A 14,503-nucleotide genomic window follows, 5' to 3' on the forward strand; every position below is an offset into this window, starting at 1 on the left:
TTTCGAGCACTTTCTCGAATGCAGTTCCCTTCAGTTTGGAAGACGGCAGAACACGGAGAATGGCATTACATGCGATCTACTCCTTGGTGTGTTGATTGGACAGGGAATCAGTCAAAAGAGAAAATAAGAAAAATTAATTTGCCTTCTACTTGGATGGCAGAAATCTACGAGAGGCAATAGAAGTCGGATGGTTGAACAAAATCTTGCATGGCTTTGAGTTTGCCCTGAGCTGACGGCTGCAAAGCCTATTGCGAAACCTATTCATTTTTGTGATGGTAGTGATTTTTGTTGGTGTTTTGTTTGGATGTCTTAAGAGTATCGTTATCAAGCAATTATCTCCCCCCAGCCCTGCCATGCCCGCCAGCAGCAATGGGCCGATGGGGTCCTCAGCTGTCAGGTGGGAGGCAGCGGCACCGGGGCAGGGAGGGGGATGCCCGGTACCCCCGGGCGGGCCGTGCCGCCGGTGTGGCTGGAGGATGCTCCATGGCTGCTCACTGCGGCATTTCCCATGGCAGGGAGGAAACGCAGGGGGACAAGGGCGTGGGGGCAAATGGGGGAGGCAAAGCATCTGCACGGGGGGGAGGGGGGGGGCTGTGAGGGCCATGGAAAGGGGAGTGAAGGGCATCTGCAAGGTTGGAGGGGGTAAGGAGGGTGGTAGGTGTCTAAAATGGGGTGCTGGGGGTGTGCAAGGAGGGGGGGCAGCAGGCCGCTGAAGGGGGGTGTAAGGCATCTGCAAGGTGGAGGGGTGGGGGCTCAAAGGGGGAGGTGAGGGGTACCCAAGGTGGGTGTGGGAGGGAGGCACCTGGGCGATGCCTGTTGGGGGTCTCCCCACCAGACCCCCCCTCCTTGTCCCCTCCTCCGCATCTCGATGTGACCCCCTGGTGATGCTGTGGCCCTTCAGAGCAGGGGGACAAAGGCCACTGTCCCCACAGAGCCCCATGCCACCCGGTCACCTCAGCTATTGTCCCACCGGGCGCTTGTGCGGATGCGCCTGGTGTTGGGGTGCAGGCAGGAGGTGGCTGGGTGGTCCCCCCATCTTTCTGCATTTCCTTAGCCTGGGGGAGGGCCTGTCCGCCCCCCCGCTGCACCCATGGGACCCGGCTGCAGGAGCTGCTCTCGGGGGCAAACGAGAGGTGGGGAATTAATTAATCTGCCCTGAAATTACAGCTCACGGCAAAGACAGAGAGGAATTTGCGTCTCCACCAGCAAGGGATGACGGTCACGTCCTGGTGATGCTCAGCTGTGACCTGCGTGTCCCCCCCTCCTCACAGCCCCACTTTGGGGCTCTGGAGATGTGTCCTCTCCTGGGTCCAGTCCCCGTCACAGCCCAAATCCTGGCTCAGGAGCCAGAGGGGTCCCCGCAGGGACGGTGCTGACCCCCACGATAGCAAAGGAGGGAGCCACAGGACCGGTGGCTTCGTCTGGGTAGGATGGAGATGGAGAGGGGCAAGGAGGGGGGTCTCCTGCTCCGCCACCAGAGCAGCTCCCCCAGTTTGGCCCCTCATCCCCTTATAACACTGGGATCAGTGTTATTAATTACACTTTGCTCGAGATTAATTACATTAATCCTCCCTCCTGCTGCTGGTGGCCAGTCCAGCTTGCGTGTGACGGGACGAGGGGGCCGAGGTGGGAAGTTTGCGTGCTCGTGCGATGCTTTTGGCCTCCCCCGGCACCGGGAGGACTCAAAGCCGGACCTGAACCTCTGCTTTGTACTTTTCCTCATCCTCAATTACACCAACGCTTCCCCAGGGAAAGATTTTTCTTTCTAACTGGAGGAGTTGCACTGAGACAGGTAAACTGAGGCAGGACAGTCAAAAATCCCTCTCTCTCCTGCTAGGACAAAAAAACTGCTGCAGCAAAATAATAATTTGGAGAAGTTTTCTTGAGATGGAACAACACTCTCTGCTCCGAAACTCAAAAGTGAGCTCGCCATCCCCTTTCCCAGCCCAGTTTCGATGCTTTGATGTTTTCCAGGCACCTGGCAGCGGCGGCGAAGGACAAAGTACTCGGGGGCCAGAAAAAGCTCATTCCCAGATGGGAACGTTTGTTCCTTTTGCTCGTTAAATTGGCTGGCGAGTGGGAGGTGTGAGCTTCCCCGAGCGTCGCTGCTGCGCGGCGGCAGGTGATGCCATTGGGTCGAAGCAGGAATTTGGGGGATAAAAAGCAGATTTCCGGTATTTTGCTCTTCTCTAAAGAGAAGGGTTTCCTGGAGGCCCTTTGAAAGCTGCAGTTGTGACTCGAGTGTGAGACGTGGTTGGTTTTTTATTTCTTTGAGCGCGGTGATCCCAGTGATGCTTCCCCAGCCCCGGGGGCAAGGGGAGAAGAGAACTCCTGTAGTTCTCCTTCAGCTTTTAAGGCACAGATGCTCTTTGTGCAGCGCTGGCAGTGGTATTTCAGCCAAGGAGGGCATTAGCTGTCAGCCCTTGGCTTTTTTTTTTTGAGGAGAAAAATGCAGTTTTGTGTGGAAAGCGGGCTTGCAGCAAGAGAAGCCTGAGCCTGGTTGGGCTGAAGACGAAGCTTCACCCTTGTAGGTTCTGAGGGCCTTTGGAGGTTGGTGGTGGCCATGTCCTGTGGCCAAGTGCCATCTAGTGAGTCCTGCAGGTATCACGTTTGGAGAATGAAACTGGCTGTGCTCAAAAGTGTGGGGTTGGGTCTCCGCACCCCACCCCCAGTTTGGAAATCCCTATTTTAATTTTTCAAAAGGAACCACAAGAATGAAGCAGGACGTTTGGTTTTGGTTTGAAACACTCAATTGTCTCCCCTTTTAGTAAATCCTTCCAGACTCACGGTGTATACAATACAGGTGACATTACAGGTGGTTTTATTTGGGTAGGGGAAAAAAAACCTCCTCCAAGTCCGTGTTTTTAGGGCTGTGCCTGAAGGAGGAGACACGCAGAGGTGTGATGCTCGTTGGCTCGCGTGGCCGCGGGGATGGGTCATGACTGGGAGGACGTAAGGGAGCTCTCCTCACCTGGCCCCAACTTGTACCTTCTTCTTCTCGCTAAACAGAGACACGACGAGGAGGCGGTGATGGACCAGGGAAGAACGAGCACCGTTGCCAATATTCACTATGAGAAGGAGGAGCTGGAAGGTGAGTCGGGAGAGGTGGCACCAGCCCCACGCATTTTCCCGTTGCGCAAAGTCCCTGCCGCGTCCTGTGCTCAGTGTACGCATCACCTGCAGCGAAACGTGGCGTGCTTCTAAATAAACAAGCACAGTTATTTTCACATTTTTTTTAACGTTGTGGCTTTTCGACAGAGGGGAAAAAGCCCCCGCGGCATCTGTGGTGTGAGTGTTGGCCACAGAGCTGGGCAGTTCCCAGCTTGTTTTCTCAGAGGCTGCTCTTGGCTTGGAGAGGTCAGGAGAATAATTTGATGGCTGCAGACACAGGGCTGTGATTTTCTTTTTTTTTGTTCCAGACTTCATTATCACGGGACTAATTGGATCTCCTCTTGTCGCCTTGTGCCGACAAAGATTTTAAAAATAATTACCTTCTGTGGCTGCTTAATGAGCAGGTCTGAGTGTTGTCCAGCCGAAGCTGGAATTTGAGACGAGGGTTGATACTTTCAGGGCACTTTTAGGTGACCCGGAGCCATCGCTTGTTGTTGCTCTGTTGTTGCAAAGTTAGAGTAAAACAGGCTTGGAAAAAGGGACGGGTCTCTGACATTCAGGAATGCAGTGAAACTAAAATGAAGAGAAGTTGGTGTTTCCTCCTGGGATGGCTGTGCTGGTTTAATCATGGCAGCGGCGTCAACCGTCTCCGCAATATCGAGAGTGATGAGAACGCTGCTTTTTTTGCAGGCCACCACACCCTGTCCATGGGCATGCGGATGCCGCTGGTGAGGCAAAGCCACCGGCACCACCGACCCCACCGCCAGAAGCATCGGAAGAAGGAACGGGAGGACTGTGCCCCAATGGAGCAGGGCTACCACTGTAAGTCCCGCCGCAGCATTCATGAGCCTCCTCGGGGCTGCGTGGGTGCCGGGGTCCTCTGCAAGCAGGTCCGTGTGGCTGATTGGTGTGGTTTGCTGTTCTTCTGAGGGAAAGTGGCATTATTTGGGAGGCAGTTGAAGGCATAATGGATTGAGGCTGGTCTTCCTTAGAGGGATCCTGCCTTTAAAAATGGAAACGTGGGGAAGGAAAGTGGCCCATCCTTATGCAGAGGTGGAACAGATGGTTCTCCTTCTCCATGGCTCTGTGCAAGCCTGGCCAGACCTGGGGGAGAGGGGCCAGCCCAATATTTAGGGCTGAACTGGTGCCAATCGATGGCCACGTAGGGCTTGCTCCAGCGTTCGCTGCCGTCTTCCACGTCCTCCTCAAACTTCAGCCACCTGCGGACATCGGGCACGATCAGCCCCGTTGCAAGAAAACAGCAGCTCTGTGGAAAGGGACCTGGGAGTCCTGGTGGACAACAGGATGACCATGAGCCAGCAATGTGCCCTGGTGGCCAAGAGGGCCAATGGCATCCTGGGGTGCATCAAAAAGAGTGTGGCCAGCAGGTGGAGGGAGGTCATCCTCCCCCTCTACTCTGCCCTGGTGAGGCCGCATCTGGAGTACTGCGTCCAGTTCTGGGCTCCCCAGTTCAAGAAAGACAGGGATCTGCTGGAGAGGGTCCAGCAAAGGGCTACGAAGATGATTAGGGGATTAGAACATCTTTCATATGAGGAAAGGCTGAGGAACTTGGGTCTCTTTAGTGTAGAGAAAAGAAGACTGAGGGGGGATCTTATTAATGCTTTCAAATACTTAAAGGGAGGATGCCAGAGGGATGGGAGGAGTCTTTTTTCAGTGGTGCCCATTGATAGGACGAGGGGTAATGGGCACAAGCTTGAACATAGGAAGTTCCATCTTAACATGAGGAGGAACTTCTTCAGTTTGAGGGTAGTGGAGCACTGGAACAGGCTGCCCAGAGAGGTTGTGGAGTCTCCCACTCTGGAGATGTTTGATCCGGGATGTGAAGCGAAAAGCCCCCTGGTTCTGGAGTGACTTTCGGGATGGTCTGAGCCTACAGTGTCTGGCGTCCTTCCTCTTCCTCTACTGTGCCTGCAAGTCCCCCGTCATCAATCACCTTTGGGGGACTGCTGGGGGAGGCGACCAACAGCCACATAGTGAGCACCTCTCTCTGTTGGGTGGCACGAGGGAGGACAACACTCATGCAAAAGTCCTTGCTGCAGTGAATTTGCACTTGTGGTTTTCCCTCTAATGATTTAATTACTCGCTGCTGCCTCTCTTCCCTGGACAGAGTGCCATGGAGTCGCTGCTGGGCGCATCCATGACCGGCGTGGTGTATTTCCTCTTTGCTGGCCAACCTCTCGCCATCCTCGGCAGCACCGGCCCCGTCCTCGTGTTCAAGAAGATCCTCTACAAATTCCGCAAGTAAGGCTGGCTGCTGCGGCCAGGTGCTGCGAGCGCCTTCAGAAGAAGGCAGGGATGGAGAAAAGATGTTTTTCTTAGTGGAAGTTGGTAGATTTAAGTTGTCTTCTGTGTCACAGACATCACACGCTGCTGCTTTAGTATGTGACGGTGCAGGAGCCCTCGGTCTCTGAAGGATGGATGGGTGGTTCAGGGTTTTTAGAGTTAAAGTGAAAGAGCAGGAGGAGGAGAAACCACAAGGATATGGATGCCCGAGATGGGCTGCACAGGGAAGATGAGACAAATGACTCTGGTTTGGGAATGAGGGAAGATTTGCTTTCCTCTCAGTACAAACTCGGGCACTTTTTTGCATGTTTTTTGCTGGAAGTGGAAATATATTTTACCCACATATCCAAACAGTTCTCTGGTCAAATGTTTTGATGATTTTTGAAAAAGCAGGAGCTTTTCAGGCAAAATGGATATTTTCCATGACAGTCTTTTTGTTGTGGCAACTGTGATGGGAGATTAACCTCTCTTATTGCAATTAAATTTATTATGAAGCCCCAACTTGCTGGCAGCAGGTAACTGGGTGCAAACCCAGCCGGTTTCGCTGTTAGGGCATCGGGGTGATGTGGGAGAACACCACCTTCCACAACAGGGACCTGACCTCAATTAGCCTCCGAGGCATTAACACAAGGTAATTGTTAAAGAATGATAATTAAATAATTGGCCTCTCCTCCTGCGGGCCCACACCCTGCGCCGCAGCCCCGAGGCTGTCTGTCGTAGGACGTGGAAACTGCATTTACCATCCGCAGCCTTGACACGCTCCTGAATTGCTGCCGACTTTCCCCAAAGGAAGGCATGGCTCAGAGCCTCTTGCTGCCCTCTCCACCCTGCGTTTTCTTTTGCTTTCCCAGGGACTACGCGCTCTCCTATCTCTACGGGCGTGCATTGGGCTGTGGACCGCCTTCTTCTGCATAGTGCTGGTGGCCACTGACGCTAGCTCTTTGGTGTGCTACATCACCCGCTTCACCAAAGAAGCCTTCGCCTCCCTCATCTGCATCATCTTCATCTATGAGGCTCTGGAGAAGCTGAGTCACCTGCGAGAGGCCTACCCTGTGCACACGCACAGCAAGCTGGACTTCCTCACCATCTCCTAGTGGGTTTCTTCCTCCTAAAGTGCCGCTGCCCCTTGGCAGGAGCTCAGGGCTGCACCTCCATGCCTTCCCCTCACCTCTGTCTTGGCTTCTCTCCTCCCAGCTGTAAGGGTGAGGCACCGACCCATCCCAGCAACGAAACCCTGCAGTTCTGGGAGAGCAACAAGATCAATGTGTCTGGCATCACCTGGGAGAACCTCACGGTGACTGTAAGTGCCCCGAGTCACTGCTTCCTCGTGCCGTGGCCGTGGCGTCCAGGGGCACTGGCCTGGTGCAAAGCTCAGAGCCCTTCAGGTGATGATGGGCTTCCAACTGTGCCAGTGCTGCTCTGAAAAGTTGTTATTTCAGTCTAAGGTGTGGGTTTAACCCCCTTGGGCCTGGGAAGGAGAGTCCACCTCATCCCTGACATGGTGGGCAATAACTATTATCCTCAGGACAGCGGTTCTGTCTGGGAGCAAGGTTCAGTGGGTGCTTTGGTTATTGCAGAAGTTGGAGGACTTCAGTTCATGCTTGAAGGCCATAATTAGCTTCCTTAATTGGTTCCTAGTAACTCCAGGCCTTGCTTTCTTACTCAGCGCTGTCTGAAGGTACGTGCATAAACTTGCATGTCTGAGCAGCTCCTTGGGCCATTGTTGCTGGAAGCAGAGCTCAGGCACAGGGTGGGACGCTCTTATGGACATCTTCACCCCCCTTGGCTGTGTCCTGTGAGCCCGCCCCCTGTGAGCCCGCCCCTGGGAAGGGACAATTTGTCTCTTCTCCTTTCCTGTCACTGTTGTCTTAGCCCTCCTTCCCCGTTCCCTCTTTCACTCTCCCCAAGAGTTTCCAGTGTTTCCTTCCCCTCTGGTGTCTTCTTCAGCCACGGTTACCTGCCGTTCAAGCGGAGGATGTGCCATAGGTCTGTGGTACGGTGTCCCATCACATCTCCTGTCTCCGCTGTCGTGGAGAGTTTCATGGACCTGCCTGTGGACACGATGGCCCCTACACACCTGAAGTCCTCTTCAGGCTGAGAGATCTGGGGCTGTTCAGTCTGGAGAAAAAATGGCTCAGGGAGACCTTATTAAGGTGTCTCAATGCCTGATGGGAGGGAATGAAGGCAAGGGAGCCAACTGTACCTCAGGAGTTCCCAGTGAGTAGACTCGGAAGGTTGTCAAACTCTGGAACCACTGGAACACTGCAACCGCCCAAAGAGGTTGTTAACTCTCCACCAATGGAGATCTTCCAAAGCCTCAGGAGTTCCCAGTGAGCTTTGAATTTTGAGGGTGAACAAACACTGGAACAGGTGTCTCAGAGAGGTGGTGGAGTCTCTAATAACGGAGTTATTCAAAACCCACCGAGAGAAGGTCCTGAGCAACCTGCTGTAGCTGACCCTGCCTCAGCTGGGGCTTGGACTACACGGTCTCCAGAGGTGCCTTCCAACCTCACCCATTCTGTGAGTGTAGAGGACAAAAGTAAGACAGAAAGAAATGAGAACAGATCCCCTTGGCCACAAACACCTTGGTCTCCTGTGGAGAGGACCTGTGATGAAGAGAGGAAACTTATAATGAGGAAGGAGTAGCAGAGATGGAGTGTTATGCACTGACTGTAATCCTCCATTTCCCATCCCTCGTGTGCCTCTCCAGGCGGGAGTGAGAAGAAGAAATGCAAATGCAAATGAAGGAGTAATTTGAGCCTAGGGGAAAAAAAAAAAAAAGTGGGGTGGGGGAATGGTCTAAAATATTTAGTCATAGTTTCTGACTATCCGAGTCTACTTGACTTGGCAATGAACTGGTAATTTGTAAGTGATTTCCCTGTCTTTGTTTTGACCCATGATCATCTTTCCCCTCGTATCATCTTGAGGAGGGGGAGCGAGTGAGCAGCTTGGTTGTTGTCTGGCTGCTGGTCAAGGTTAACCCACCTTTCATAAACCCGCTTTCATTCACAACCAGACTGGAGAGCACTTTGTAACGTGTGTGGTGGGGATGGGAGAAGCAGATACTGGGCTGATTGTTCTTGAATTCTGAGAGAACTAGACAAGGTAATCTGCTGACCTCTTCGGTCTCTAGCTTGCAGGCTGTAATTCTTACTTACACGAGGAGATGAATAAAAGTGTGCAGTTTCCGTTAGGTGTGACTGTGCACTGCTGTGGAAAAACTGCTTCCACAGACTAACAGCATGACTGCAGTTTTTGGAGATGTCTGCCTGCACAGCTAATTTTCCTGAACATTTCCTTTGTCTTTGGGCTTTTCACCATAGCCTAAGATAACATTTGGAGCTTGAGAGTTGGTTTTGGAGATGGTCTGCAACCTTAGCTTTGAGTGTCCGTGTTTATGCTACTTTATGGGCCTTTTAGATGGCTTTAGCTGTTGCACGATCTTGGAGTTGAGCGGCACTTTTTCCCTCTTTGAGCAGTTATTTCAACACGCTCAGTTTTTGAAAGATGAGTTTTAGTGAACACCAGGTTTTTTACAGTGCTGTTTAAGCTGTTGCTGGAATTAGCGCTCAGCATGAGCAACTTGTAATTGGAGTCAGACAGAAAAATTGAAACACTGGGGCCTTTTGTCTTTAAGATGGCTGTGACTGGTGGTGGTGGCTGCGTTTCATTTGTTGCTCCAAGAGCAATGGCTATGTGGCTGGTCAGAGTCTAGCTTAGACCTCAGTCATTACAGTATTATGTCAACTCTTGCTTTAAGAAACAGTTCATAGCTGTTTCAAGAGATGCCGGTGTGAACAGGGTTAAATTTGACAGGGTGGACATGTTCTGTATTGCATTTACATCTCCGAACTGGAGTGCGGGGAGCTTGAGGTGTGCAGACAGCTTCAGGGATTAGCAAAATGGTTGATTGCAGTATGGAGGCTATGTGATGTGTACACAGACATTGCTACAGGTTCACTCACTGTAAACCTGGTGAAACTGTTTGTTTTCATCTGCTGGCTTTCACTGGCATGGACAAATGTAAAAGGTGGAAGATAAACAGAATATAAAAAATACCCACTGATAAGTCAGACGCTGCTGTGGGATAATTGAGTGTTTTGGTGGTTTGTTGAGCACCTCCGTTTTTGGAAGGACACCTGCATTCTCTCTGCTCTCTTTTTTTTTCTTCCAGATTTTGATGTGTCCAGAACATGAAATGGAGAGGGTAAACATGTACTGTGAAACCTGCAGAAGGCCTGTTTGTCGTCTATGTAAACCGGGTGGATGTCAAGCAAACCACAGAGTAACAACCATAAGCACCGCCTACAAAACCTTTAAGGTAAAAGTAAATACTGTTGGACCTGGCCTTAAGAAGGGGGAAGAGCACTGAGCCTCGGGTTTAAGGGCAAACTTCCCCTGGCAGGATGCCAGGACGTGTGTTTGGAGGACACTGAACGAGTCATGAGGCATGCTGCTGTGCAACATCTGTTAATGTATATATTAGTGTGACATAGTGTGCGGCTAAGAAACTAAACTATATTTTCTATGAGGCTTCAAACAGAACCCCTTAAAAGCGCTTCCACCTTATGTTAGCCAACTGTGCATCAGTACTGACCAATGCAGAAGGTTTAAGAAGTTAATGGTTTACAATCTGGCTTTTTTAAGGCAAGTGTCCTTGTGGCTTGGGTTAGCTTATACTTCAGAAGCACTCCTGAAGAATCTGCATCGGCAGTTATCTGCTGGGACGCTGTATGTTTTTGAAGTTGCAGAGCTGTTGATTCCCTAAGCACCATACAACAGGGCAGACTTGCAAACACTGCTTTGTTATTAAAGAATGATTGCTGCTGCCTCCTCTTCTTCCTTTGCTTCCTCTCTTGCTCACAGGAGAGAAAAAAAAAAAAAAAAGCCCATCCCAGCCTGCCTTCTGCTCTTTGGCCTCCTCGCCTGTTTGCAAGGCTTTTCCTGTACAGCTGTTAACTCTTGCAACTAAGGAAGTGCAGAGACACTCCTAAGTTCAAGTTTCCAACCACTCATTTTTCTAGCAAACCTTACTACAGATGAGTTAATAACCTATGAGGCTTTTCTATTAGTTCTGGTAATGTCTTGAAGACTCGTGTTCCTAGCCTAAGAGAGAAGGTGACTGCTGTGGCTGGGGAAGGATGAGCCAGCTGAGGCTGTCACCTCTTCTCCTCAGAGGCTGTGCCACCAGTCCTGCACATGGCAGTGGCCTGATGTCCCGGGCCAGTCATGGCGGGTCACTGAGCAGTTCTCCGCAGGGTTGCTGCTCATAACTGATGGCAGGCTCTTGTCCTCGTAACTACAGAAACTGAGTGCTGGCTGGGTGGCCCACCTGTGCTTGTTGTCAGTTTGGGTGGGATGCCCTTGTTCTGCCTGCCAGTTTGCTGTTTTATTTTAACAGGAGAAGCTTTCAAAAGATATCGAGTACCTCATCAGTAAGGAGAGCCAGGTGAAAGCTCGCATCACGCAGCTGGATCTGCTGCTGAAAGAAACAGAGGTGAGAGTGGCTTGTGGGTTGTCTGGGGATGGACCTTGCAAGGACACAGCAGGGACTCCAAATGGAACAGTGAAGTGTTCCAGATCCTTTGGTTTTTTTTTTTGTTAGCCAGCAAAACCATTTCTGAACAGTTTGTGTTGGTTCTGAGTCACAGACGGTAAGACCTAATCCTGACAGTGTGGGAAATTTGGGCAACCTACAGAGGGAAGTTAAGTTTTGGGTGCTGCTGTGAATTTAATTGACATAAAGCTTATTTGATACCTTACCCAAAGAGAGGTGGGTTAGACTTACAGCTCTTGCATATGAGTGGTGCTGCACAATTTATGCTGTCTGTTTACCTTGAGGATGTTGCAGTGAAGTCAGAATTAAGGGCAAAATCTCCCTGCAGAAGAGTCAGAGCTGGGAGCTCACATACGAGCTGAAAAACGCAATGGCAAAAATTGGCAGGAGCTCCTGGCCCTGCCTGTATCTTGCTGCAGATGGCCTTTGTGCTTCATAGTTCCTTTAATCCAGGGCACTCATCAGAGGTGGCACTACAGGGCATAGGGGAGAAACTGGGCTGGACTCCCAGTTCAGGGTGACTGGGGAAGGTGGAAGAGCACCTAGATCTTGGGCATGAAGACTTCAGACGCTGACTTGCTTTTACAGTGCTTTTCCATGAACTATTTAGACAAACGCTGTGCGTAACTAAATACATAATCGGAGGAATAATTTCCTGCTCTTTCCTCTCTGTGTTAACATAGGAGATGCTTACTAGCTTGGGTGCAGTGCTGATTGCATTTTCAGTGTTGAAGAGCATAACAAAGCTCGTTAGTCTTGTCAGTCAAACAGATGACTAGTTTGCTCTGATCTCTTGAACAACCCTAAGTACATTTCTGTACACAGCCACAGTGCTGTGGGATCCGTCTAAAACGTCTTTTGTTCCCTCCTAGTGCAACAGTGAAAGAGCGAAAGAAGAAGCATCTCAGAGTTTTGAGAAATTATCTCATGTCCTGGAAGAGAAGAAATCCGCAGCTCTTAGGGCAACTGAAGCTTCTAAGAATTTAAGGCTGGAAAAATTGCAAACACAAGCAGAAGAATCTCAAGGGCTCCTGGAAAATAATGGCCTTGTAGGACTTGCTCAAGAACTGCTTAAAGAAACCGATCCATCTTGTTTTGTTCAAACAGCAAAACAACTTCACGTCAGGTATCTTATTAATTATCTTCCGTTTGAGGTACAGGTACTGTTCCAGGGATGTCTGGTCAGTCATATTCTTTGGACACCTGCTAGGAAAGTACTGAATGCAAGTACTTTGTGTTGCAGAGCCTCAGAGGCGGTCCCGGTACCATTCAGTAGAAATTCCTATATTACAGCGTGCGTTAAAAAACAGCCCAGAGGAGGGGCTCTGTCCTGCGCCAACGCCTAGCCTTCTTCAGTAGGACTGCAGTGGAAGGGTAACCCATTCAGCTCACTGATACAGTCCTTTGCTCAGAGATTGCATCGGGTATTTGCAAGTTAATCTAACAGGTCTCTTCTGGCTTTAAACTCTTTGATCTGAATAGTTGTGCTCCATTAGCGCTTCACACCTATTTTGTTCTTTGAATGTAATGCCCCAAATTGTTAAAATGCTCTGCCAACCAAAAGATTCCCTGTTAGTTATCTTTACACTGATGTACAAAAGGCCTTTAAATTTTGCATTTTAATTCTGTCTAGAGAGACAAGTTTCTGGGACACATGAGTAAGTACCTGAAAAGAGAACTTTTTTTAAAGCAAAACCTAGCGGTTTTGCTCTAAGGAATGCACCCATGTGAATTCCTTTTTCCCTCTTCTGCCATCCCTCTGCTTCTGTGCTTTCAGAATCCAAAAAGCTACTGAATCTCTCAAGAGCTTCAAGCCAGCAGCTGAAACTACTTTCGAGGACTTTGTGATGGACATAGCCAAGCAAGAAGAGATCCTTGGTGACTTGTCCTTCCATTCCAATGGCAAATTATGAGAGCATCACGTCTTTCTTGAGTTATAGCTTTAAGGGCTTCTCTGGAAAGAGGCAAAACTTGTGCAGGGCTGCAGTTGCAGAACTCAATCTTGTGACTTGCATTGTCCCTTCTGCCTCTGTGATTCACAAGGCGTTACCTGGCAGCAATGCTAGCTTCAGCTTTGATAAAGAAGCTAAGATGCCATGGCATTCAGAACCAGTTTACATTGGCTTCCAAAATATTGTAGTTAAGTAATACTAGGTCTTCCTAGCAGCTTTTTGTCGTGATTGCACGACAGAAAAGAATAGGTTTTTATATGGTTTTTTAGTTGCCAGCAAAAATAAATAATACAACTTTCAAAGTAAAACCAGAAAGGATTTAAGTGCATGAACAGACCCATCCTCATCTGCACTCTTTGACTGAGTCAGATTTCCCCCCCCCACTGTCCCCCCAGTGCTGTAGCCACTCAACAAAGGGCTTCTGTGTTTAATTCTAAAACAACATGTATCTACATTTGAGGTTTTTTTCTCCTGAATCTCTGTCATTCCAGGTCTAGAAATACCAGAAATCAATGAAGAGCAGAGCAAAATGTACAACAAAGCTCTGATCAGTTGGGAATGCCCTGGGAAGACAGACTCAGCTGATATCTATGTTCTTGAGTATCATAAGCTTAATAGAGAAGAGGAGAGTACAACGTGGCAGGAGATCGAAGTTTGCAGCAAGAGCAAAGTAATATCTGATCTCGATGACGACAGCAGCTATGCCTTCAGAGTTCGAGGATATAAAGGATCCATCTCTAGCCCTTGGAGCCGAGAAGTTATCTTGCGTACGCCTCCAGCCCCAGGTATTGGGTTTTCTTATGTCCACGAGCTGCTGGTGGTGTTAAGAGCTGTAGGTGGTTTCCAGTAGCTCCCAGACTTCTACTACACTGTTACCGGTTGTATAAATGTTTAAAAGCACTGTTAACAAACAGGTTAAGTAGGTAGCATACTGAGACTGTGTTAGCTTGCGTAATGTTCCCGGTAGCCTTTAAAAGCGAGGAATTCTAGTGCCAGCATGACTTAAAATATAGTTTATAAGCACAGAAATACTTAACTAAGAGAAAATTTTTTGGGATGCTGTTTTTCAGTTCTCAGTTTTCTTTTTGATGACAAATGCGGGTACAACAGTGAACATCTCCTGCTGAACCCAGGAAGAACCTCTGTGGAAAGTAGGGCTGGATTTCCTCTACTGCTGGGGTCTGAGCGCATGCAGGTCGGATGCTACACAACCCTGGATTACATCATTGGCGACACTGGGATTGCCAAAGGGAAGCACTTCTGGGCTTTTCACGTGGAAGCCTATTCCTACCTGGTGAAAGTGGGAGTTGTTTCTAGCAACAAGATACAGAAGTTGTTCCATAATACCCATGATGTGACCAGCCCAAGGTAAATTGCAGACTCTTGCTTAATACATGTTTTGTATAAGGAGATGGCTTTTTAAAAAATAAATTAAGAGCGAGCCTGGTCTCAATTAGTATACAAGATGAACCTAAGCAGTGGGAAGTGGCTTGAAGGATATAGTGTAAGCAGGTTGTCCTGTTCATCCTCTACTATTAGTAGGAAGATGTTCTAATTGTCCAGAGTCCTATTTTCTTTC

At 49.5% G+C, this 14,503-nt stretch overlaps 1 protein-coding gene across 1 annotated transcript in view; it reads left to right on the top strand.

Moving 5' to 3' along the window:
• Positions 1–14,296, top strand: part of LOC309684518 (E3 ubiquitin-protein ligase TRIM36-like) — a gene marked incomplete at both ends in the record, with an annotated part of 45,551 nt that extends 31,255 nt beyond the window's left edge. Inside the window, 6 exons of the mRNA XM_082500412.1 lie at positions 9,550–9,736; positions 10,817–10,912; positions 11,845–12,098; positions 12,750–12,874; positions 13,416–13,709; positions 13,995–14,296. Of these exons, the coding sequence (XP_082356538.1) occupies positions 9,550–9,736; positions 10,817–10,912; positions 11,845–12,098; positions 12,750–12,874; positions 13,416–13,709; positions 13,995–14,296 (1,258 nt within the window). The remainder of the gene's footprint in view (positions 1–9,549; positions 9,737–10,816; positions 10,913–11,844; positions 12,099–12,749; positions 12,875–13,415; positions 13,710–13,994) is intronic.
• Positions 14,297–14,503: the final 207 nt, after the last annotated feature.

This window comes from Vanellus vanellus, assembly GCF_965231255.1.
Source record: "Vanellus vanellus genome assembly, contig: HAP1_SCAFFOLD_105, whole genome shotgun sequence".
Taxonomy (NCBI): Eukaryota; Metazoa; Chordata; class Aves; order Charadriiformes; family Charadriidae; genus Vanellus; species Vanellus vanellus.